The sequence below is a fragment of the Scardinius erythrophthalmus genome, assembly GCF_964197995.2.
Source record: "Scardinius erythrophthalmus genome assembly, chromosome: 2".
NCBI classification, from domain to species: Eukaryota; Metazoa; Chordata; class Actinopteri; order Cypriniformes; family Leuciscidae; genus Scardinius; species Scardinius erythrophthalmus.
Window position 1 is genome coordinate 41,963,212 of NC_138222.1, and position 27,102 is coordinate 41,990,313.

At 38.4% G+C, this 27,102-nt stretch overlaps 1 protein-coding gene across 2 annotated transcripts in view; it reads right to left on the reverse strand.

Annotated features, from left to right (window-relative positions):
- kcnc1a (potassium voltage-gated channel, Shaw-related subfamily, member 1a) overlaps positions 1-26,433 on the reverse strand; it is a gene marked incomplete at both ends in the record, with an annotated part of 45,083 nt that extends 18,650 nt beyond the window's left edge. The window contains one exon of one of the 2 annotated variants that reach the window (XM_081355081.1): positions 25,855-26,433. In XM_081355081.1, the coding sequence (XP_081211207.1) occupies positions 25,855-26,424 (570 nt within the window). The remainder of the gene's footprint in view (positions 1-25,854) is intronic. The other variant, XM_081355080.1, reaches the window with a different exon arrangement.
- Between the last annotated feature and the right edge of the window lie 669 nt (positions 26,434-27,102).

A 27,102-nucleotide genomic window follows, 5' to 3' on the forward strand; every position in this document is an offset into this window, starting at 1 on the left:
AATCCTGAGAAATAAGTAAGGGTTAATGCCCGACGAGGTGTCCATTATCAGGTATTAATGGACGACGGCGAGACGTGAGTTGCCTCCGCCGAAGTCCATTAATACCTGACAATGGACACCTCGAAGGGCATTAACCCGCTTATACCATGGTCACTTACGAAATAAAGAAATATTTAATCAATTAATAATACTTTAATGTGTTTTAGAGTAAAAATCGTGAGGGTTTTTATTTATTAAGTCGAGCGCACTATTTAATATCTCCCGTATACAGGCGTTGCCAAGCAACGTGGCCACAGCGACCCGACCGCAGCAGTTGATCAGTGAGTTTGAGCCAGCGCAATCATTTAGAACTGTCATCAGGCAAATTGATGGGACGCCTTTCCTAGGTGTACATTATCACTTTTTAAACGGACACCCTGCAGCCAATCAGAATTGAGTATTCACCCAGACCATGGTATAAGCAGTTTTAACCAGGACACGGGCCATGTCCGTGCATCGCCTAACATACGCCTTTGTTTTGAATAAACAACCTCTAGTGGCCTTTAATGAACCCAAACTTTTAAAATGGTAGTGTAGGTCTGTTTACTGTCAAAAGACTAAAAAGTTCATCCTGACATCTAGAAGAAAGCATTGTGTGTAGAGCAATATGAACAAATACTAAATAAAGTCACAGGCAAACAAACAGTATTGGAAAAAAAACACTCTCAAACACAAGCTAATGAAAAGCAAATGAGTAGAATAGTTATTGAATAAACAAGTCAGACCCAACAGAACAGCACTATTCATATAACAACAAAGATATAAACTCCAATGGGCATTTATAAAAAAAAAAAAAAAAAAAAGGATGCCTTCAAGTTCTGTCATGGCGCAGTTTGAAGGGTCCTTAACTCAATTTGTTAGCGATCACATCATCTACATAGTGCAGCTGATTGGTTGCTATGGCATCAGCGGCCAATGAGCTACATTCAAATACTTGGCACTGTTTGCTGTTAGCAGTCTGCAGCGCGCTTTCAGAAACCCTCCATCTTCCCCAGCTCCACCTGTATAGATCTGCTACGGGGGTATTTCATGTGTTATATGTGCAGCAGCAGCAGCATGTCTTACATGCTCACAGCAGCATGTTTGTGAATGTATTGGCAGTAGCAGGTCTTATTTGCTCTTCAGCAGCAGCAATAGACCAAATACATTAACATTCCCACATCCATTACCATGCCAATCTCTCAGAGAGTTGTCATGACATAAATAACATTTACTCTCCAGTCTGTGTGTTTATTGTTAGAAATGTTAGCCAGAAAGCACATTCCAACACTGTGGCACTGTGATTTTCTATATACAAGTTGGAAACTATGTAAATAACCATCTAAACAAAACCAGTGATGATTAAACTAAGCTAGAAAGATATTAGCTGTGATTTCAGGAGCAAGGCGCTCTCAAAGATGCTTTAGAAGTGTTTTGATGAGCACAATGAAGGAACAATAAAGAAACTCTGTCAGCAACTCATGGGAACTGAATTACTTTTTTCTTTCTCTCACACCCTCTCGGTCATTTCTCTGTTTATTTGTTTTATTTAATCTTTATGCCCTAATAGTCTAGTCCCTTAGCTAAATAAATATGGACTGTTACTCCATTGCCCTTCTCTGAAAGGATGGTGAACTGAGCTTACAAAATGTGTGCTATTATAAACCGTATTGTTTTTTTTATGCCTAAATACATTTCTCAGTCATTAAAGGAAAATTTGACCATGAGCATTTGATTTTTACTGTTAAAAATGACCTGAAAGAATGCATCCTCAAGCTGTCCTCTCAAAAAATGTTTCATTTTCACAGCATATTAATTATATATATATATATATATATATATATATATATATATATATATATATATATATATATATATATATATATTGAAGTACAATGAGTTCTCCGCCTGTTAGCGTGTCCTTAAATTTCTTTACAGGTGAGAAGAATGGTCCGCATAACATGGCCTTGTGCAAACCTCCTACAGCAAGTCCCACGCATATAGTCTTACACCAAGACCACATGCTTGAGCAACACTTCCAATCTCAGAGGTGAAACTCAATGCAGCAATACCACAGCTTAGCTGAAGGATCCCAGTAAGTCAGGTGTAATAGTCCAGTGCACAGCAGCAGACAAAAATCAAAGGAGGCAATATTATAGCCCTAATAATGACCTTTGACCCCTGATTTACCTTAGCCGTGTAACATAAAGCTCTATCTTATGTTGGTCATTAACTTTTCTAAACATTTGAATTCGAATTTGCTTGCATTATAAATTAGTCTATAATGTCATCGGTAATTTCACACATCTGGCTGTAGTTTCCAGGAAATGAACAGAATTTTAATAATTATTATTCATATATATCATTTTATTTAAAGAAAATTATATTTTTATTCGGCATGGAAAAACATCTATCTTAAATAAATGTTGAGAAAGAAATGCTTTTGAACTTTATATTTATCAAAGAATCCTGAAAAAATAGAACTTTCACAGAATCAAATCACAATTTCTGAATTTCTCATTAGAAGTTATAATTCATCAACACAATGCACATTAAAACATTACCAAATAAATGTCTGTAGGACTGACAGGTGGCTGAATCCCAATGACCAGTTCATGTCCATGTTGAATGGCTTTGTCAGCACTATTGTTTACCCGTGATATTGATTATTTTCTCCTTATTCAAACAGATTACCCCTGCTGGACTGTTTAGGTTGAGAATCATGTTACTCAGCTTACTATCATCCAATGATTAAAGACTAGTTACCCAAAACTCTCTCGGTCAGTTGCTCTACTCAACAAAACCCACAATGAATGGATTGTGTCTAATTAAAATGCATGTTGAACACTCAGAGTGCACTTTTTTTTAATAAAATGTGAATTACTTAAGTTTGCTTCATTCAGGCAAATGGCATAGTTGTTTTCTTCAGTGGAAAAACACTCAGCCCACATGTTAATTTATTGCTATAATAAATATGTAAGTTAAAAGCACTTTAATAAACATAAATTGGAGTAATACAATAAAAGTATCACACTCAGCTTTTGCAGACAAAGATAAGATGAAAAGTGCAAAGTGACCCTTTTGCCAAAGTTTTTCTGCAGCACTGCATGGCAAAATGGTGAGGGTGCAAGAGGGAGAGACAGAGTGAAAGAGAAGGAAAGAGGCTCATTCAAGTGTCTCACAAATAGCACAAAATCCTCCCCCTTCTCCCTTACATCACCTCTTACTCTCATTCTCTGGCTATACCTCTCTTCTGAAGATAAAAGCTTGTCACATTCTCTTATGTAACCAAACACTGCCTAACACAGTGCACCCACATTTGGGACTGCGACTGTATTTGTAGATTCATGTGTTTTGCATCTGTGGGGAGGCTATTGGGTTTTTCGTTTATGACTGAGTGTTTCCGCTGCTGTGCTTTCATTTTTGGACAATAATGCCCTACAGGGCCTTGATGGAAAAGACAGTTGGGGATTCCAGATTAATTCCTGCCTGTTTATGGCCATCTGTATTAATTATAAAGGAGCTGCCGGCAAAGCTGGTTTCTTTCTTTACTAAAAAATACCAAAAACACACCGATGTCAATCAATCTCACATATCTGTAGACTGTTTCCATTTGCTGTTCCATCTTGTCTGGCTATTTTTATTATTAAAATACACAATATACAGTATATTCTGAGTAAATGAACAGTGTTCCAAGAGTCATTCAAGAGCACCAACATCTTTGGGACTCTTTTAGTGGATCTTTCTGCAGGTCATACTAGTAGGAAAAAATAAGTATTTAAAAAAGGTATTTGTCCACTGACCTGATATCCAGGGGCATTTTTTAGTTTTATGAGAAAATATTTTTCTACCCATATTGAAACACTATATAAAGTGCTAATGTGCTAAAGTAACACGATTTTTTAAAATTATGTTCAACTTAATCTCATTATGTTCAATCCACCTATATACTTAAAAAGGAAGTTTACTTATCCATTTGTTTTGGGACTACATGAATCATTTTTGTTGACAACTAACTGGGCAGTGGATCTGTAGTTCCCTGCATGCATTACAAGGGACTACATTAGGAGAGAACATTTAGGTATTAAGTGTTATTTTATGTGTTTTTCCAGTAAAGGGAAAGACATGTTAGTGTTTAACGTTCAGTTATGTTGGATATTTAGAGGAGTTTCTGTAATGTTTTTGAATTTTGTGTGCTGAAGAGTGGAGCTTGTGCTTTGGCTGTGGGCACTTTTTACTATACAATACTCTACTCAATACAATACTATAATCTGTACAAATGTCAATGCTGACACCTTTATTATTTGTTCATTATTGTGTATAATGATGAATGAAACTGCTTGTTTAAACAGAAGAACGTAAATTAAATTTATTTAGCCTAAACCAATTCAATTGTGTTGATCTAACTGATTTATTTTTATTTTCAACAAAATTAATGGTATTTAATAAATTTTTTGAATTGTATTATGTAATTTTGAAGTAATTAGGCCGTCACCTAAAATGTATATATATATATATATATATATATATATTTATTTATTTTTTTTTTTTAAATCATAGAGATGAAGGAAGTCAAGTTATATTGTTTCTTCACCATTTGGGCTGATCACATCCTGAGCAAATGGTCATCATCAATTGTAGAATGGGAATGGGTGTGGGACACAGAGAACCTTCTCAGACAATGAGGTGTCACAACTTCATTAACATACAGACCACAAAAAAAAAAAAAAAAAAAACATACAGACCACAGCTGTTGCAACAAGAGCAACTTAATTTGCATTAAGAACAGGATAAAAGGTTTAAGATTTGGATGTTCTGGGTTCATTCTGATGCCGGTGAACCCAAGGTGCTTCGTGTACCTTGCCACTGCTATGCTGTAATAAACTTAATTTTTGAGATCTTCGACGTCCACATCATTTTTTCTTACACAATCAATCAATCAGCCATACTTTTTTTAATGTTGGGGCATTTTGTCCCAAGCCCCCGTTAATTTCTGAAGCTCATTAAGCTTTAGACAAAACTATAGGGTTCTTATAGGAAAAGGCATTTTTTCATGCACAGTTTACATCCTTAAAAGGATAGTTCACCCAAAAATGAAAATTCTGTCATCATTTACTCTCCCTCAAGTTGTTCCAAACCTGTATGACTTTCTTTCTTCTGCTGAACACAAAAGAAGATATTTTGAAGAAAGTCGGTAACCAAATGACTGATGGACCCCATTGACTTCCATAGTAGGAAAAAAAAAATACTATGGATGTCAATGGGGACCAGCAACTGTTTAATTACCAACCTTCTTTAAAATATCTTCTTTTGTGTTTAGCAGAAGAAAGGAAATCATACAGGTTTGGAACAACTTGAGGGAGAGCAAATGATAACAGAATTTTCATTTTTGGGTGAACTATCCCTTTAACTCCACTTTTGTGTTTATGCCAAATCCAGTCTCAAACTCTTTCATAAGCACCTGTCTATCAGTTAATATTGCATTAGCAAGGACAGCCCTTTCAAGCTTCAAATCACATTTCTCTAAATTATGTATGCTAAATATTTTAACAGAAAATAAAAACACTCAGGCAAGACATAAAAAGGATGTGGGCCACATTAACACAAACTTCCTGTGTATGTGTTTGTAGCAATCTTGACATTGAATCGCAACAAAATTCCATTAGCTTAAAGTAATTCAGTATACAGTATGTTCCACTCAAGCCTCAGATTGTCCAGCTTGCCAGGTCAGTAAAGATGGCATGTACAGATAGGAGGAGGGCTGTTAAATGTACATTACACTGTTATGCCATTAATGTACAATGAAGTTCCTCTCCTCAAAACAGAAATAAGTGGCCCTCTCCACTGATGGGAGATTAATGGGGATGATGGTGCTGGCCATTCCTGAAGGAGCAAGAGGTAGCAATTCCTCTCTTAAAATATTTAGCAATTCATTCAAATATTTAAGAAGGGCTAACCTCTTTAACATTGTCCATTGCACATGTAAGACTTTCCACTAATTTAGTAACCACAATTACTTGACTTCATCTCATAATAAACTTCAAACTAACTGTAGATAAGAAGCCTGAACTGAGTTTATTTAAACATACTCAATCACAAACCTCAACTGTAATTTTATTATGGCCTTAAAGGGATACTCCACTTTTTTTTGGAAATAGGCTCATTTTACAACTCCCCAGAGTTAAACAGTAGAGTTTTAGCGTTTTCGAATCCATTCAGCCGAACTCCGGGTCTGGCGGTACCACTTTTAGCATAGCTTAGTATAGATTATTGAATCGGACAAGACCATTAGCATCTCTCTCAAAAAAATGACCAAAGAGTTTAGATATTTTTCCTATTTAAAACTTGACTCTTCTGTAGTTACATTGTGTACTAAGACCGACGGAAAATTAACAGTTGTGATTTTCTAGGCTGATATGGCTAGGAACTATACTCTCATTCCTGCGTAATAATCAAGAAACTTTGCTGCCGTACCATGGCTCCAGCAGGCGTAATGATATGACGCAGCGCCTGAAAATAGTTAACCCTATAGTCTACCGAGCTGGGGACTATTTTCAGGCGCTGCGTCATATCATTACGCCTGCTGGAGCCATTGTACGGCAGCAAAGTTTTTTGATTATTACGCAGGAATGAGAGATGCTAATGGTCTTGTCCGATTCAATGATCTATGCTAAGCTATGCTAAAAGTGGTACTGCCAGACCCGGAAATTGGCTGAATGGATTCGAAAACGGTAAAACTCACCTGTTTAACTCTGGGGAGTTGTAAAATGAGCCTATTTCCTTTAAATGCCGCCAATAAAGCTCAGCCTCTTCCACACTCTTTTAGTCACAGGTAACACCCAAACCAACACTTTTCTCTCAAAATGTAAACACAGCCTCTCCGTTGACTTCCTCTTAAACATTGGTAAACCTTAAAGGTCCCATATTGTCAAAATTGAAATTTCCTAGCTTTTTCATGATAACAGAGGTCTGGGGGCTATGAAACTACCATAAAAGTTTCAAAACAGTCAATCCACAGACAAATGCACACAGCCTGCATAAAGTAGCTGTGCCTATTCACAAGCCGTTGTGACTTCCGTATAAATGTGATGTCAGAACTACTCAGTCACCGCCTTCAGTCTCCACCCCGAGCGCTGCCCACTGTCATGAAACTACATCATTGCACAGGCTTCCAAACAACATTAATAGTCAGGGGGCCAAAACTGATATTAAAACTTTGTCGGACACTTTTTGGTACAAGTATACAACCTATCCAGTATTAATATTTATCCCCTCAACATGTGTTCTAGCCAGGTTGTCAGCTTAGAAAATGTTTTTTTGTCCATTTTAACACTATATTCTTAAAAGTAGTAAAAGCGGATTTTTTTCCCCAAAGTGCTTCCATTTTCTTCCATGTTACCTATTGTAATTTTGGGCAAATGTGCAATATAATCCAACTTATGTGCAAGCATGATCATTAAAAAATAATAATCAATAAATACCACAAGAGTATCACACCACAAGGGGCACTGTTGTGTCAGCGCAGCTGTGATTTGGCAGCAGATTGAGGCAGCAGATCCAGAGAAGATGATCACAGCAGCAGGTGTCAACAGTACAATCTGAACAAAACTTTATAAAGGAGTGAATCACACAATCACACAACAGATTAACTTGATATATTTGTCTACACAAACATTTACCTCAAGATTCTACCATTCTACCATCAAATGTTGCCAGAAACAGGTAAGCTAAACTGTTTTCCAACTAGCTATATACTTACCAGACATACACTCACCTAAAGGATTATTAGGAACACCATACTAATACTGTGTTTGACCCCCTTTCGCCTAGAGAACTGCCTTAATTCTACGTGGCATTGATTCAACAAGGTGCTGAAAGCATTCTTTAGTAAGGGTGTCACGATTCTCCAAATCCTCGATTCGATTACATTTTCGATTCTAAAGTCACGGTTCGATTTGATTCTCGATTTTAAAAAAATAAATTGAAAGCACAAGCTATGCCATTTTAAGACTTTTATGCAATATAATAATATCTGACCTTTGTTCGCAATACCACACACTACATTGTCAAATTTAAAACATTTATTAACAACATAATGTAACAATAACTTATATCTTCAGTCAATTGGAAACTTAAACAATATAACCTATTACCTGGCTATCATAGTCCCGGGGCTCCCTGGACTCCTCAGAGCAGTCACAGGCGAATAGCACGGTGTTTTAAATTGGGTTCCCACAGCGTTTGCAACGCAGTACGAGAGAACGTTCTCGTAAGGGAACGTAGGCTACTTGGTTACTTGCGTAACCTCGGTTCCCTTAGAGATAAGGGAACGAGTACTGCTTTGCCTTGCCGTGCTATTTCGCTCATATCAGGTACTTCGCTTCAGTCGATTTAAACCTAAAATCCTTTGGCGAGTATTTTTGTAAATTATACTCTCCAGCCACGTCCAAATTGGACTGTACGCCACTGCTAACTCGCCATAGGTTTGTGCAGTTGCCGCAGCACAGACAATCAGCTCGCTCAGACGAGATATGCTCTTGCTGTGCAGCTGCAATGCGTTTTAAAATAAAGGCTTCAATATTCTCGAGAAAAGGAGATTTACCTATTACAGGCAAGCCAAGCTGCCATGACATGGGGGCGTGGCAGCATCGACAATTCCATTTTTTGATTCGATAATCGAGATTGAGCATTAATTTCGATCGATTTCGATTTAAAATCAGAACATGGTGCATTATCCTGCTGGAAGTAGCCATCAGAGGATGGGTACATGGTGGTCATAAAGGGATGGACATGGTCAGAAACAATGCTCAGGTAGGCCATGGCATTTAAACGATGCCCAATTGGCACTAAGGGGCCTAAAGTGTGCCAAGAAAACATCCCCCACACCATTACACCACCACCACCAGCCTGCACAGTGGTAACAAGGCATGATGGATCCATGTTCTCATTCTGTTTACGCCAAATTCTGACTCTACCATCTGAATGTCTCAACAGAAATCGAGACTCATCAGACCAGGCAACATTTTTCCAGTCTTCAACTGTCCAATTTTGGTGAGCTCATGCAAATTGTTGCCTCTTTTTCCTATTTGTAGTGGAGATGAGTGGTACCAGGTGGGGTCTTCTGCTGTTGTAGCCCATCCGCCTCAAGGTTGTGCGTGTTGTGGCTTCACAAGTGCTTTGCTGCATACCTCGGTTGTAACGAGTGGTTATTTCAGTCAAAGTTGCTCTTCTATCAGCTTGAATCAGTCGGCCCATTCTCCTCTGACCTCTAGCATCAACAAGGCATTTTCGCCCACAGGACTGCCGCATACTGGATGTTTTTCCCTTTTCACACCATTCTTTGTAAACCCTAGAAATGGTTGTGCGTGAAAATCCCAGTAACTGAGCAGATTGTGAAATACTGGCCCGTCTGGCACCAACAACCATGCCACGCTCAAGATTGCTTAAATCACCTTTCTTTCCCATTCTGATATTCAGTTTGGAGTTCAGGAGATTGTCTTGACCAGGACCACACCCCTAAATGCATTGAAGCAACTGCCATGTGATTGGTTGATTAGATAATTGCATTAATGAGAAATTGAACAGGTGTTCCTAATAATCCTTTAGGTGAGTGTATAGCTAGGCTAATTTACTTTCATAATTACTAGCTTACTTACTAATAGGTAAATTAAGTTTTGTGCAGATGTGTAATGGAAATATTGTTTTTAATTTATTTGCTGCACAGCAGCCTATTTTACAGTCTGCTATAGCTAAAAGCGTTAATAAGTTTGTTATAGCAAAGCCCTTAGCTTATGTCAGAGGACATTGTAGTGATCCACTCAGAAACCAATCAGACTAGTGTAGTGAAAAATGTAATTTGCCTTCAGATGAGATAAAATGGATCCAGAGGAAGCTGTAAGCCTAGCGTCCAAAGAAAAACAAATAGGAAGAGATATTGATTGGGAAAAATGTTTCATTTGTAAAGACAAATATGGAAAATACAGCCAAGATAAAGCCCTTTGATTGAAGTGATTTTTCAGGAAGTGGTGTCTTTGTGCTCTTTCTGGAGATTATCTTAGTATAATATTGTGCAATATTTTTGCAATATAATTGACACACACCATTATTTGCATTGCCCTTAGCTTGACCTTGCTTATTCAATCCATTCAGTCTCAAAGGGATGAGACTGACAACCTGAGAGCCAACCTCTGCCAACCTGAGAGCCACTGCTTTGATGGGGAAAAACATACCTTTGCCATACGACTATTACATAGTTATTACTAACTAGTTACTAACCCCTAACCCTAAATAAGTGAGAGAGCAGTTTTGTTAGGATGGAATTAATAATTATAGTGATATGTGAATGTAATATAATTTGTGTTACAACCTGGTACACTAAGTCAAATAGCACCATAGACCATCATCTACAGTTCTAAATTTCCGCCTTGACATTAAAGTATTATAACTTGTGCAGCATTGCACTATCTCTCCCTACAAGCTTTAAACTTGGCTTGACTAATTCCCGTAGGTATGGGTACTGATTGATAGAGGTTTTGGGATACTAGGTTATGTTTCCAAGCTGATATTCACTTTGAAAACTGGTTCTCTTTAGGCGGAGATAGTTTTTTTCATGTTCTAGTTCTGTTGTCTCTTACACTGTACAATAAATGTTCATTCTGACACTTCAGCAGACATCCCATGAGTGTTGGCTTTCATTTGATACCATTTTTATGAATATGGTCCTCGTGGTTGTGGAGATATTCAACATTTACTGTTGGCATGTCGTGTTGAGCAGGAAACCAAAAAATTGGCCTGAAATTGCTTGTACAAGTCACACAAAAAAAATTTCAGCTTGACAACCACCCTAATATCTTACCTATGGGTGTCTTCTAACTAAAAAAATAGGGTGACAGCTTGTACCAAAACATGTCCGCAAAAGTCTTAACGGAAGCCCTTTTCAGAATTGGTCCCCTGACTATAATATAAGAGAACAGTGGCTAATAGGGCTGTCACTTTACGTTCGAAAATCGATTGCACAATCTATCGGACCAACCAATGCAAGTTTCGAAAACGAAAATAGGGAATCGATTTTAACGGTCTTTTCTCGGAGCACGTCCAGCTCGTCATGTTATGCCCGCAGCGAACGCGCGTCATTTGCAACTGCAGGCTCTGACAAACACGCATAACAGCAATGATCCTTCTGCATAATGTGTCTCTTTTTACTACAAAACTGTGAATTTTCCCGGTATTCAGACAGTCTCATGCATTCAGATACAGATTCGGGCAACGGTCTATCGCCTACATAGGCGAAATTTGTTTGGCATTTCTAATCGTAAACACAGCCATGTTGAAGAATGAGGTAATGTTTTTCATATGCTGCGTGCTATGGCATTCCACTATGCTTATTGCTTTTCGAGAATGTTGCACTAGTCATTGTGCGCGAAACTTCACGCCAATAAATCATCAGAAATATTGCTGACTTGTGCGCGTCAGGCGCGGCGCGCCCTCTTTACGTTCGTCCTAATGCCTGTTAGTTGTCCGTGGATTTGCCCATATATGGCGTTTTATTTTTCAATTTTCGATTTTACAATCGATTCAATGAACACTTATGTCTCAAAAATCGAACAGGATTTTTTCATAAAAGTGACAGCCCTAGTGGCTAATGTGTATTAATTCAGAAATACCACAGCAATTCAGTTCGACCTTAACCGTCTATTCTGCACATTTCACAAGTGACTGCTTCGTCAATCAATCAATCAATCAATCAGGCACAGTTCAATGCTGGTTTTTCAAAGAAGCTACTCCTCAAAGATGCTGCAGTCCCTACAGTTCATAGTTTTACAAGTTTACCTTGGGTGTCAATTGCAGCATATGTTCTCTCGTTTTGTGGGCATCTTTGCACATTTACCACAAGTACAACTTTTACAGAAAAAAGTAACATTGTAAAAGAAATTGTAGCACGTCAACTTACTGTATCAGTAGGAAAGCAATAGTTGCATAGCTTACTGCATTCGGTGTCTGTCTGCTAACGTTACATATTATAAAGCAGATAAGTGTTTCAGAATCAGTGTATAACTAGCTATTAATGTACATATTTTGGAGATTTAAATGATTTGACAAAAAAAAGTCTGAGTTTGTTTACAAACAGTTTAAATTAGCATTAATGTTAAATCTGTGTGCAGCATTGATGTGATGGTAATTATTATACTCTTACAATAACGCCGAAAGTAAGGTGGTGGCTGTTTGTCTCCTGTCAACGCTGATTCGGGATCTGAGTCCAGCTAGAACATATAAGGCCGGATAACAATTCCCTCAGCAATGTCCATCATTACAGGTGTTTTATTTACCTTGTGAGCATCACCAAGCCACAGCAGGCTACAGCATACATGACCCTAGTTACCTGTGATTGGCCTGGCCGTGCGTCACTCAGAAAACAACAGGCCAATCAGAAGAGAGGCTCATGAATATTAATTAGTCAGGCCAAGCTGTAAAAATATATTGGGATGGTTTTTGGTACTTGTACCGCAAATATATATTCTTAAGGACATCACAACCTAAAATAAAACTTCAGAGAGGTGTACAATATGGGACCTTTAAGTGCTATTGACACTCTTTCATCTGGTTAGTTGGGTTTTCTGTGTTCATGGCTAGCAGCAGAGTGGCTCACGAGACACTTGACAATGAAAGAAGCATTACTGGATGATATGTACATGGTTAAAGGTGACATTTCTATATCAGTCAGTTTAAATCTATTAGTTTGAGTGGCCTGATGGGTGTGACAGAACACTGGCTTAACCAATAGCATTGAGCTGCCTCTGATATAGGGCATGAAGTGAGTCAGATGCTTGGTTTGGTAGACCTACAGATGCAGCATTGCGTCTTTACAGAATTGAATTTGTAAATGTGTAAAGATGCCTGTTCTTGCTCATTGTGTGCAGTACACAGGGACACACCGTCTCTTTAAAAGCTCTGGATATTGATCGAAGAGTGAAATCCACCGCTTCTAAGTGCAAATGTATTTTGTCGTTTAAAAAGCATGCAGACAGAAGCAGGATGCTACAAAAATCACAAAATAATTTGTCTCAGTCTGAGAAAACATGATTTTGACATGATTTATTGTAATTCCTGATTAGCTGGCTGCCTGTTATTTGTTATGTAAAAAATAAAAATGTAGAACACTTTGATTGATGCATTCAATTGCCTTTGCCCAGAAAGGGGCTTCTCAAATCTCTCACATGTGCATGCTTTTTGCATTTGCAGTCGAAGGGTTTGAGACATGTTAATTGCATTTTTTGTTTTGTTATTTATTTTTACATTTTTTTAATGAATATTCTTGCAATTCTGCTCAGTGTCACTAGTGGCACAGGTACACGTCACCTCCAAGCTTACTGACATGGTTTTACTGGTATGGAAGTAATAAAGGCTGTGTAAGTTACTTTAGCACACTGTACAAAATTAACATTCGTAAACAGATTTATGAAGTCGGTCAGTTAATTAACCAGTTAAATAGCTTCATTCATCATGTTTGTGTTTGTTCATGTTATCACCATTAGATCTCAAATGACAACAGCATTGTCCAAATGACTATTCATGGAGCAACTCGTATCAACACAACTGAGCACACATCTCTTTCTAGCCTACCTATATTTATCCATGTGCAAAATCATCAACTCAGTGCATAAAACACAGGTCCATCTCAGCAAACAGTAGGGGTGGAATCGATTCGCATGTGAGACGTGATTATATCTTCTACCGATTCGAAGCAATTCACAAAAAAAAAGAAAACAAAGATTTTCTAAATGTTTGTTATTAACGTGATGTTGTCAGTACAAAGAAAGTGGCAGTCAACTGACTGCGAGAGCAGTGCAGCACCTGGACAGTTTAGAGAATGCAATGCTTACAGGGAAAGCATTAAGGCCAATTTATACTTCTGCGTCGGGTGCGCGCAGTAGGTACGGCGTAGCATACACATAGGCGTGAACCATACGCCGTACCCTGATGCGCACCTCCTCAAAAATGTAACTACACATCGCAACGACGCGGACCGCAAGATCTGTGATTGGTCGGCTTGGTAGCATTGCGTTTCCTCCTAAGCATTTCCGGCCTGTTCTTCTGCACCGCCCGCCATTTTTAAATTCAGAATTTCAGTGAAAGTTCACTGAAGAACATGGAAATGGACCAAGTGACCGAGCGATTGGTTGAAGAGGTGCGGAAATACAGCCATCTGTATGACTCGTCTTCAGCAGAATACAAAGACTGCCAGATGGCAGCGAATTCGTGGAGAGAGATTTCCTCCAACGTTCCCCAAAACAGCTGCGAGGAATCTAAACACAGTGGAACATCAAAGCCCGCCGCCGCCAACTAGCGTTTCGGCGGTGTAACTGCAGAGCAACACAGACATAATGCAGAAGTATAAATGCTCACGACGGCGTCGCCTACGTGTGCTACTACGACGTACACTACGGCGTACACTCGACGCAGAAGTATAAAATGTCCTTTAATGAATGAAGCTTACTTGACAACAACAGTTCCTATATCAATATCTTAATAAAAAGAAAATAGCCTTAAATAATGTAGTTACCTGCACGTCAAGCTTTTCTTCCGATCTTGCCGCTTCTTATGTGTACAGGACGTACTTTTTACACACGAGAAGCGCCTTCTATGTAGATGTGCAAGCAGATGCCGTGTTAACGAACAATAGACCATTTCAAGGACGTGAACAATAACAAATGTGTTGGAATGCTACTGCGCATGTTTCTTAAAAAGTAACTTATGAAATGTAAATTACACACACCCATAGCAGAAACGCAAATTTTTAAGCAGTTATGTTAATTTTTAAAAACATACAATTTTAATAAGTAACTGAAACAGCTTGGGGTGTGTGTGCTTGTTATGTAGAACAAAACGTCAAAGTATTGTCAAGTTATGTTTACCACAGGCTTTATTTGACTCATAAATGGAAAACCCTCATGATAATAACCCATAGAAAAATCTCAAAGGAACCAGTGGCGAATTAGACTTCCGGGTTCTGACGTCATACCAGCATCACTCTTTTATGCTGTACCCACATTGGACCAGTGGTTTGGAAAATGGATGATTCCATTTTTGTTTTCTATGAATCCTCGGGGCCCAGGATTTGATTTAAATCGTGAGATTCTAAAAGATTCCCACCCCTAGCAAACAGTATCACATTTATTTATAATGATTCCCTTCATTAACGCAAGTTTCTTATAAGGAATAAGGACCCCTGCCTGACCTCTTACATTCAATCCTCAAGTGTACACAACGGGAGATTACAACAAGATAAATATTTTCCCAAACAACATTAAAGCATGGCACGTGTCTCCTATTTCATACGATGCCGGATTCTTGAAAGAATCACTTTAGAATCAGTTCTTTACGTGAACAGGTCGAAATGGTCTGAATTGGTTTATGATTCAGTCTGAATCAATTTACACACTGAATTGTTTGGAGCACTTTCTCAAATAATAATGAGACTCTTAAGAAAAATGGAAAGAAGGTCTTCATGAAGTTCAATGTATGCAAATGTGAAAAAGTCTGTGCAGGTAAAGACATTTTCTGTCTAGGAGAATCGTACACTAACACTACATGAAAACACTAAAAGATTAATTTTGGGCCATGTTCCTTGGAGTACCATGCAAGTTCATTTGAATGAGTTGCATATTACATTGTCCAGTTTTCTCCCTGAACGATGATGTGAGTTACTGTGGCAATACATGATGCAGCATGAATGACCTATAATAGCGCAATTTTTCACAATCACAAAAACTACCTAGCAGAAATGTAGAACAATCCTTCTTATATGCATGCCGTCTAAAGAAGATAGTTACCCAGAATTCAACACGGCGTTACATCAGCTTCACATTCTCTATTAATGTCCATGTTCAATGGTTTTGTCAGCATCACTCTTCTCTGTATTCAGATAAAACGCTGTTGCTGGAGTGTTTTGGTTAAAAATATAACCACGCTTATTGACTGTGGAAAACAGACAGCTGGCTCTGCCTCAATAAAGCACACAACATTGTGGTCGACAGTGGTCTGACTAATCTGCAAAGGAAGCATAAAGTCCATTAAAACGAAAGGTATCAGTTATCTTCTCTTGTTTACACAAATACCTTTCTGCTAGATGTATAATAAGCCACCCCCCAATAGCCATTAGAGCATTAGTTTATGTGAGGCTGACAGGTGGTAGATTCTCAATGACCAGTTCATGCACTGTTGAATGGCATTGTCAGCACAAATGTTTACCTGTGATATTGATTCTTTTCATTTTCCATATTCAAACAGATGAATTACCCCTGCTGGACAGGTTGGGTTAAGAATCATGTTAACTCATTGTTTACTGTAGTCACAGAAACAAAGGTAGAAACTCTCTCCGAACAACAAACAGTGGTCTGACTAATAGAGTGCATTTTAAAAAGAAAGGTATATCAGCTATCTTCCTGTTTTCATAGAGAAGCTGCAGTGAACGTCTCTTGCAGTGAAACCGCTTCTCCAGCCCCTCCTGCAAGTAGGCTACTTTATACCCCAAGCTCTCACTGTGTGCTTTGTTTTAAGCACCGATTAATATGTTGTTCTATTCTGGGATCTCCCTTCAGGATAAAACAGGATTTTAAATCTACCATAAATTAAATGGATAAATTCTAAATTAACACTGCTATAGACATACTGTTGTAAAATGAACTTTTTTCTTATTTGAAAATTGAATATTTAAATAGCAGATTTTATGCAAAGTTCAAGTTACCTTAATAAACATATTTGTTTGTTTGTTTGAGTTAACCTTTTGTCAGTTAAAATTATTTCTATGAGATTCTTTAAGGGTATAAAATTCATCCTCCCAAACCTATACAACTTCTGTTGGACACAAACAATAATATTTTTATAATATCATTTCTATATTGAAGATATCTTATATATTATATACACGCTCACCAGACACTTTATTAGGTACACCTGTTCAACTGCTTGTTAATGCTAATATCTAATCAGCCAATCACATGATAGCAACTCAATGCATTTAGTAGATGTGGTTAAGATCAAACTGAGCATCAGAATGGGAAAGAAAGGTGATTTAAGTGACTTTGAATGTGACATGGTTGTTGGTGCTGATCTACTGGGATTTTCACACACATCCATCTCTAGGGTTTACAGATAATGGAACAAAAAATAGAAAATATTTAGTGAGCAGCAGTTTTGTGGGCGAAAATGCCTAATGATACATGTCAGAGGAGAACGGCCAGACTGGGAAGGGCAACAGTAAGTCAAATAACCACTCGTTACAACCAAGGTCTGCAGAAGAGCATCTCTGAACGCATAACACATCGAACCTTGAAGCAGACGCACTACAGCAGCAGAAGATCACACCGGGTGCCACTCCTATCAGCTAAGAACAGGATACTGAGGCTACAATCCACACTGGCTCACCAAAATTGGATAATAGAAGATTGGAAAAACGTTGCCTGGTCTGATGAGTTTTGATTTCTGTTGCAACATTCAGATGGTGGGGTCAGAATTTGGGGTAAACAAAATGAAAGCATGGATCCATCCTGCAACAGTTTAGGCTGGTATAGTGTAATGGTGTGGGGGTATTTTTTGGGACACCTTGGGCCCATTAGTACCAATTGAGCATTGTTTAAACACCACAGCCTGTGTATTGTTGCTGATCATGTCCATCCATTTATGACCACAGTTTACCCATCTTCTGATAGCTACTTCCAGCAGGATAACGTGCTTCGTCACCAAGCTCAAATAATTTAAAACTGGTGTCTTATGGGTTCACCACACTCAAATGACCCCCACAGTCACCAGATCTCAATCCAATAGAGCACCTTTGGGATGTGATTGAACTGGAGATTCGATCATGTGCAGCCAACAAATCTGCTGCAACTGTATGATGCTATCATGTCAATAGGGAACAGAATCTCTGAGGAATGTTTCGACCACCTTATTGAATCTATGACACAAAGAATTAAGGCAGGGCTGAAGGAAAAAGGGGATCCGGTGAGTTTGTTGCCCTATATCGTTGCTCTATATCGGCACGGCTGTGATTTGGCCGTAGACGTTTCATCACAATAATGCTCTGACACTGATTCTCCAAGTCAGCAATATGATATTTGCTGATGCCTCAAAACATGCCATGATTTGATTAGATTCAGGGGCCTGATATATTGATATTATGTATGTATATGCCTATTTTACACAAACAGTTAAAGTTTTATTTACTCACAAATGTAACAACAATATAACACAATCATGAAGATTATAAAATCCTGATGAAGGCTCATTGGCTACAACGCGTTGGTTTGCCGTTGTTTGTCATCTGTTTTTAAAATACCTAAGCCATGAAAGAATAAAGACTTTTTATATTTTTCTAAAAAGAATTTACTCAAGTGCCTTGGATTGTTTTTTTTTTTAATGAGCTGAACCATCCCTACACCCAAAGAGCACAGAGATACTGAATTTACACCCCGTGCTGCACTTTTTGCATTCCTTGTTTTTATAACACAATCATTTATTTGAACTCTCTGAAAATTGCAAATCTTATTATCCAATTTGGGACATCCAGAACAACAACAAAAAAATGTCACTTTAGTATTTTAAATAATATAGAAAAGTAAATAATGATGAAAAAATCAAGTCGCACATGAGATCATCAATCGTCTGATGACGACTCATAATTAGCTTGTGCAATGACATCTGTTAATTTGTGCAAATCTAGCATTCAAATTAAGACATGCACAAAATGAGGTACTCTAGTTGTTGAAAAACAAATATTAAACAAAAGAAATTTCTAAAATAATATTCATCAAATATTTGATGACAGCTCAGTTTGACATCTTTTTATAACAACCAAACAACGCGCGTTCACGAGAGCACCACAACGTATGCATGACCTCGTGTGCGTCTTCCTCGGCTTGTAGGTCATATGTCAGAACGCCAGCTCCTGCGCCATCAACACGCGCATGCATCGTGGTGCTCTCGTGAACGCGATACAGACTGATACAGAAGAGAAGACATGACTGAATAAGTCGATATTTAGTTTTTTTGGCGCTTCATAAAATTAAGGTTGAACCACTGTAGTCACATGGACTATTTTAACAATGTCTTTCCTACATTTTTGGGCATTCAAAGTGTTAATTAAATAGCTGTCAATGGAGCCCCCCCCCCCCCCCTGAGCCAACAGATTTCATCAAAAATATCTTAATTTGTGTTCCGAAGATGAACAAAGGTCTTAAGGGTTTGGAACAACATGAGGGTGAGTAATTAATGACAGAATTTTCATTTTCGTGTGAACTATTCCTTTAATGCATTTCCACCTGCCTTGAGCAAAATCCATCATAAAACCAGGACTCTTCGCATTTGGGTGCCCCAGTTTGAGCATCTATCACCAAATTCTCACGGCCCATGGTATCAAGGCTATTCACAGTTGCTGGGTCTCTAGAGCCACTGCCCTGCAGCTTTTTAAAAGGGTGTCCTGCTCTACTTACTGCTCATAGACAGAACTGGGAGCGATGGGGCGGGGTACCGTAGTCAGAAATAAAGGGTGTCCTAAAAATTAGGGAGAATGGCACAGCAGGGTCTGTATATTACAGTATATGCTCTGCTATTTGTGTGTGTGTGTGTGTGTGTGTGTGTGTGTGTGTGTGTGTGTGTGTGTGTGTGTGTGTGTTTGTGTAATGTGCCTTTTGGCTACAGATAAGGACTACCTTACTCTGTCCCTTTCTCAGCAGATCATTTTCAGTGGAATGAGCCGGAGGTTGCCATGCAAGCTGTGTCAAGGTTCTCCACTCTCTCCGGTAATTAAGGGGGTCTGGGCTCTGCTCTGCTACTGCAGTCTAATTAACGTTAATCACTGTAGGCTTCCTCTGGGGCTGACTTCTGTTCTGCATTTATATAGCAAGAATCTGTGCAAGTCTCACTCCAAGGTTCGGATGAGAGAAGGGTTAGACGTCTCACAACAGGTAGGTCTGTCTTATCACTAGCCTTGACCCCTAATCATTCCATGGCTGCCAGTGCTAATGTCCGATGTCTTTGAATACCATCTCCAAGAGAAAAACTTGAACTGTACCATAATAATGAAAATGAGCATGTAAACAAATGACTCACTAAGGGAGACAGAGAAGGGAATAAATTCTAAGAAAAAAAGAAATAAATGTGCCTGTGGCCACAAGGCAGATAGAAAAGTGTTCTATTAAATAAAAATGAATTCAGGGATTGGGAAACCTCTTTCAGTTTCAATTTTTCATGCTGTCTTATATTACATAAAAAATACATATTACATAAATCCACTTCTGTGTATGTACCAAAATGCACTACCACATGTTCCCAATTTCTTACTCTGTCTCGAAATATTCCAGCACTTACCCACCTTATTTTTCAAAGCAGGAGTAAGCTATTTCCTGTGAATGTGCAAGACTGATTCATTATCCAAAATAGGTAACTAAGAATATCTAAGTTCTGTAAAACTAAATGCGCAACTATGCAGTGTGTTTATGATTACTCTAAAATTACCTTATAACAAATATCAGTTTGCAACATCATGCAGCATAACAGACTTTTTTGTACAGCTAAAATAACTGGAAGTGGCTGACACCGAAAGCCTTGAACATTCAAGTTAAAAATGGCCACACTCATTCTTATTTTAAAAATAAGGTGGGCAGAACTAACACTGACAGTAAACATTACAATCAGAGGCGATCCCAGCATTGCATTTTAAGGAGTTTTTTTTTGTCCTATGAAAGACACTGCTAGCAGAGATATTCCATTGTAGCTTGCATGTTCAGTTTAAAAGCTGGACCAGGCAACAGTCAAAGACTCTTTCCATTTAAATCACAGCCATGCTTAATGGTTCAGCATAAACGAACAACAAATAACACATAGAGGGACCTGTTATACCTGATCACTCTCCAATCTTCTGGAGCCCTGGTACCCACAGTCTGCAAACACCCAGCAAAGCACACACAGCTGGAGTGTGTAACCTGGCCTGAACAAAAACACCCAGTTTATTATAACAGATTGTATACCTGACTTGTAATGTGTGTCCAAACAGCACAGTTCACGATTGTGCACATTATTATGATTACACAAGTACTAGTAGTACTAGTTAGTACTATTGTCACTTGATTTCATGAGTTTAACCTTTTAAGATATAAATTTTTACTTTTGGATTAATATTCTCAAACATATATGGGCAGATTTTGTACAAATATTTCCTCAATTCTTATATTTTTGTAAAAAAAAAATTGTTTTTTAAATGACTAATGAAAGTGTTTGACCCTCTTAAATTTTCATCTGTGGCCCATGCAAGAACATATGAGCCCTGTCTCTTTGATAAATATTATAATTACCGAAAGTCATGATAAATGATTGTATCTGGTCAGCTCTGTCAGTATGTGTTGGGTTTCCTCCCCCAAATGATTATTAATCCCCCTTCTAATGTCACTATATGGCAAACAAGATTTCATAGATTTCATGCTACTCAAGTTTAAAACTTAAGTTTGCCCCAACAATCTATATCCAAACTCCATCACTTTATAAACACTATTATTTTATATATATAAATAGAAATATACATACATATATATATATATATATATACATATAGTTGTCCCTACATTTTAAATCTTTTTAAACATTTCTACTTTAAGAACTGTATCAAACCATTAAAGCCTGTCATTATACAGTACATTCAATGACACTATTAGAAAAAGCAAGGCATCTATGAACTTGTTTTGTTCGTAATTAGGCTGTTTGAGATCTGCCAAGGGGCAGGTAGGACAGTCTTGTTGTGATTTAGTTTGGAGAGGAAAGTGCTTTCTACTCTGTGTTTATGACAGTATCTGAACAGTGGGTGAGCGGGTCGGGCTGGAGGGAGTCGGGGTGTTGAGGTAAAGGTGATAATGTGTGAATCCTCCCTCTCTGCAGGTAAAGAAACAAGAGTCTGACAACAAACTCATAAGAGCCAGGACAAAACAGAGGACTGAAAAAGACACTTGGAGTTGTCTTTGTGCTTCTTTAAATGTAAGATTTTCTGTACATAGCGACAAAAAGAAAACTGACAAGACTTCTCTCTGACATATGCAGGACTTCTCCAATCATTTAGTCCACAAACCAGTTCCCCTCCAGAATTGACTGCAAACTTCCATTTCTATTTCTTTTTGAGTAACACCCACATTGTAAAGTCCAATCAACAACCAATGGATAGAACCAAGTTTTTTTCCAAATAATCCGTTACACTTGGACGTACGCCACAATACAGAAGAATTATTTCTGTTTTATTGCGACTTTATTCCCATATGCACGACACAGTATCAGATTCCAGTTATTTCCATATAGTTATTTCCTATATATATATATATATATATAATTCTGTACAATCAGAAATAAAATATTACTGTTTATCCAAAACAGCTGTTAGTGTCACCTATACTTTCACTTCCCATTATAAGCTTTTAACTGGATCTGTATTTTTACAACCCTTAAGGCCTGGATCTTTTATTAAATGTTAATAGACCTGCAATGCATTAGCTTTTTCCTCATCAAATCACATTTTAAAATTTGCTATTGCAGCACTGTTAATAATTAATTGCTTGTTTTACCTTTAAACGCAAGTTACTTTGGAAAAAGTATCTGCTAAATAAATATTTCATTATTGCTCATGAAAAAAGCTCAAACTCCCTTATTTTTATCTTTGTTTAAAAAGTTGTTGCTAACCACAGGCAGATGTGGCGGAAAGTGAGAATTGCTTTGTTTCTCACAAGACAAGTGTGACAAGATAACTAGATGCTGTAAATCCCAGCATCTATTCTCTATCCCACATTGGTGGGGCGTCCATTGGGAGAGCCTGGAAGGAAGAAGGAAGTCTGGGAGACATGCCAATTCCCTCATCCAGGAATCATTCAGCAGGTGCATTCACATATCGACCAGTGCATTAATTACCAACACTTTTCCTGTTGTTATACAAGGCAAGGTCCACTGGAGCATGTAATGACCTAGATGGCCTCCTGGGAGAATGGGACATTATGGGAATATCGCATAACACAACTGGGAAGACGTCTGAGTATGGGCTGTATTTTAAGCAAATTGCCTTTGTTATTTGTATAATTCATCTGGTGAAGTATGAATAATATGTGGTATAAGTTGTGGTCTGGCAAAGGTTTGTGTTAATTTGTTAATCATTATTAGCCTCCAAACAACTATTAACTACTACAAACTAAACCTTTGGGAACTAATAACAGCTCTCACTTTCTCTAATGTGCTTGAAGATTTTTATTTCATTCCAACGTTTTATTAATATATAAGCTTATATTTCGTCACTGGATAAACAAAACATTCTAAATGATGGATATGAAATACAACACAGAAACATGTGGCAAAAATGTACATAGACAAATCATCATCAAAAAGCCTCCAGAGAAGTTTGCCGCGTTTTCCTGAAATCTCACGAGGAAGACCAGCTTTCATCGGTTTCATCAGAGCTCTGAAACCGTTGCCATGACAACTTATTCCCAAGACATACACTGTAAAATGCAGCATCTTGCCTGCCAAGGACATAAAAATATCAGGTGCCTTTGGGAACCAGCGCAAACATCTGCCAGATGACAACGAGATAACAACAACTCTGTCTCTCTTTCACTCTTTCGCTCTCAATATCATGCTCCCACACACGTGCAGGAACAATAAACATAAAGAATGTCTGAGGCATGTCCATTGTGTGTTGGGTAAAGCCTGCAGTTCATTCAGATGTATGACTCATTTTTTATTATTAATTCAGATGTGCTGAATAGCTGATTCACCGATTGTATGCTATAAGGCTGACTTGCTCAGATCTGATTCAGAGCACTTCACAAACATCAATCATAAAAAACAAACATGAATATACAAATAATGACAGGAAACGACATTAATAATATTCAAATTATTCATATTCAAAATAATGTTATGTGCCACATTATTAAAATATATTGGTGACTGTTTTCATCATCCAAATGAACTAACAAAACATACATTTGCTGCATATTTTGAAAAATTGTGAAGATGGAAACCTGTAATAGCATCAAATAAATGAGCGTTTTGTGAATTATTGTTAACAATTAAAATACAAATAATTTACAAACAAGCGGTATGGTCATACATTTCTTGTTGCAAAAGCATACTCCCTTGTAATAGCACAATTCAAATACCCTTGCCTCTGGCTTTGAGAAGTTCAATGTTGTCTAATCACAGAATAATTTCATCTGATTGACTGATTCCTGGCATAAATCTACTCTACTTCTAACTGTACATCGACATTCCTTAACTCGTTTATCAGCGTTCCGTCGCCTATAGGGCGATATATAATACCCTGATCTTGGCAGTAGTCCTGATACATTTAATCTTAACATCAGGCATAAAACAAACAGGACACTCGGATTATTGTCCAAACCAGACTGGCCATTAATTGCCATGTACAGAATGCATAAAAGTCTGTTGACTGACCACATTTGGCAAACACTTTTATAAAAAATCAACTTTGCATTGAAAGTAGGTATATATTTGATTAGTTTTTGCATTCCCTGCAATTGAAACCATGACCTTGGCTTTGCTAGAGCCCTGCTGTTTGACAGTACACATTACAACAGCTAATGCCCACTATAAAAGTCTGACAGGACCGAACTAATGCTCAACATGTAACACTAAATCATCTAGCATCTCAAGTGCCGTCACTCAGACCTCCTGATCAGAATGATGTTATCGGCCTTGTGTGTCTTATCTCAAAGCAGCATGGGCACATAAATAAAGAAAAGCCTTTGCTTCGTGATGTATTCTCTTTAATGTCCTCCCGGAGTGATCAATTTGTGCACGAGCACGCCCGCGGCTGGGAAGGCAAGGCATCTCACGGCGCGTGGCACAGCAGTGTTGCAGTCAGAGGAGCTGTCGATCAATGGCTACATGCAAGACGCCTGGAATGACTGCACATGTTTTCCCTAGGGTGACTGAATTTAGTCGCTTCGGTTTGATATAGGCCTATCGCTAATAACGCTAAATTAAAACCAAGGAATATAATTCAATCGAAAACACTGTCAGATATAGGCTATAGACAACCAGTTGCCTCTCAGCTTTCAGCCTTTTAGCAGAAGTGACATACAAAAGCATTGCGTGATTCAAATCATGTCAATTATAACAAGGACAAATCCTTTAAAAATCTAGACATGTGCCATGTTATTATCTTTTTAAACATGTTTTATAAATAGGTTTTTTTTTAAATAGTCTTAAAATACTATAGTTTAGCCTATAACATAAATATTCTGAATTCATGAAAAGTGCTGTAACATCAAGTAAAATGTATAGGCTAAACACGGATCTTGTCATCTTGTCACATGGCTACCTCCATGTCGGTTTTTCACTCGGTTAAGCATGACTTGGATTTGGAGGAAAAATGTTTTCAAAAGTTAATAAATATTTATATATTTGCTTCACTGCTTGTTTTCAAGAAATAACAAAAGATTATGTCAAACTATTTATTCAAAAATATTCTTCTGTTCCTTCACCTTTTAGTCTATCACAGTCTCCGGACAGTTGTTCAGTGTGTGTGTGTGTGTGTGTGTATGTGTATATATATATATATATATATATATATATATATATATATATATATATATATATATATATATATATATATATATATATATATAAAATGACCTGTATTTTTAATGTATTTTTTTTTTGACCTAACTCAAAACATCAACTCAAGAACGCTTTAATATGGACAGGCTATTCTTATCCAATGCAACACGTGCTTACGGACAGTGAATATCAGGGCTAAAGACAGAGCTGCCACGTGTGTTCATAACTCACCCTTGCATATTTCGAAGAATACGGATCTTCAAACAGCGCCCAAACACGACGCTGCCAACGTTGCCACAACCCTGCACCTTTGGCATCAGGCGAGTCGCCGAGGGAAAGGCGTTTAGTCATCTCAAGTTCATCGTCTCCATCCCCTGGATCACCCAAAACTTCTGTGTCCATATCATCGTTCCCCATTTCAGGTGGCCCTCCACCAAAACTGTCCAACGCTTCTTCGGCCTCCCGGTGCTGCCGGTACGTCATCCAGCAGCAGGGCTCCACATCTGTCTCATCGATGCCCCAGAAGGCCAACTCTTCCTCATAAAGAGGGCCACAAACATCAGCGGGACAATGCAGCTTGCCAGTCCTATAATAATTGAGAATGTGTGCAAAAACTCCGGGGTGGCGGTCAAAGAAAAACTCGTCGATCTGGGCGTCATAGTCAAAGTGACTGTGGGCATCCGGCTCGGCGAGCCACGCTAAACGAGTGCCGGGGAGAGTGCGCAGGGTGCTGCGGTAGGTCTGGTGTCGAATCCCTCCCACGTTAATCACAACACGGTCTTTCTCGTCGCCCTGGCCCATCTCGTCTTTTAGGCATATCTCGAGCCCGGGCCAGGAATTAAAACGCCGAAAGACCCGGAGGATACATGTGCACAATTGACAGGCAACTGAAAAAGGAGACTGGGATGAATAAACGCAGAAAAGCAGGTGCGCAAAGGCAAGTCATCTGCAGGAAATCGGTGCATGAGCGTTGAATGTTCTTGTCAGGTGAATAAGAGATTGCCTCCAGATGCCAAGAGAAAATTAGAAAATAAGGATGTTAATCAAACAAAATGCATGCAGAGAATGTCATAAATCTGCGCTCCACACCATCAGGTCCAGATGAGGTGCGAGGCTATTGGCTTGTGGTGCACCGCTGGTGGCAGAGTAATGCGTGTTTGTGTGTGTGTGTGTGTGTGTGTGTGTGTGTGTGTGTGTGTGGTTCTGAACGGACAGCTCCAGGGCGCACGCTTTCCCTCCTCTTTCCAAAACGAAACACATGCACTGCCCTGATTCCCAGTAGACTCCTCAAATCCGACAAAGTGGAGGGATCGAGGCTACACAGAAACGGTCACATTTTAAGCGGTTTTTCGATCTGACATCAGTCCTTTTCTTCAAAGCATGTCCAGATGCCCACAACCAGAAGCCGTTTGTTGACAATCACGACAGACATCACATCTAGAAAATGTTTTGCCCCTGGATATGAAGCTATACTTGCAC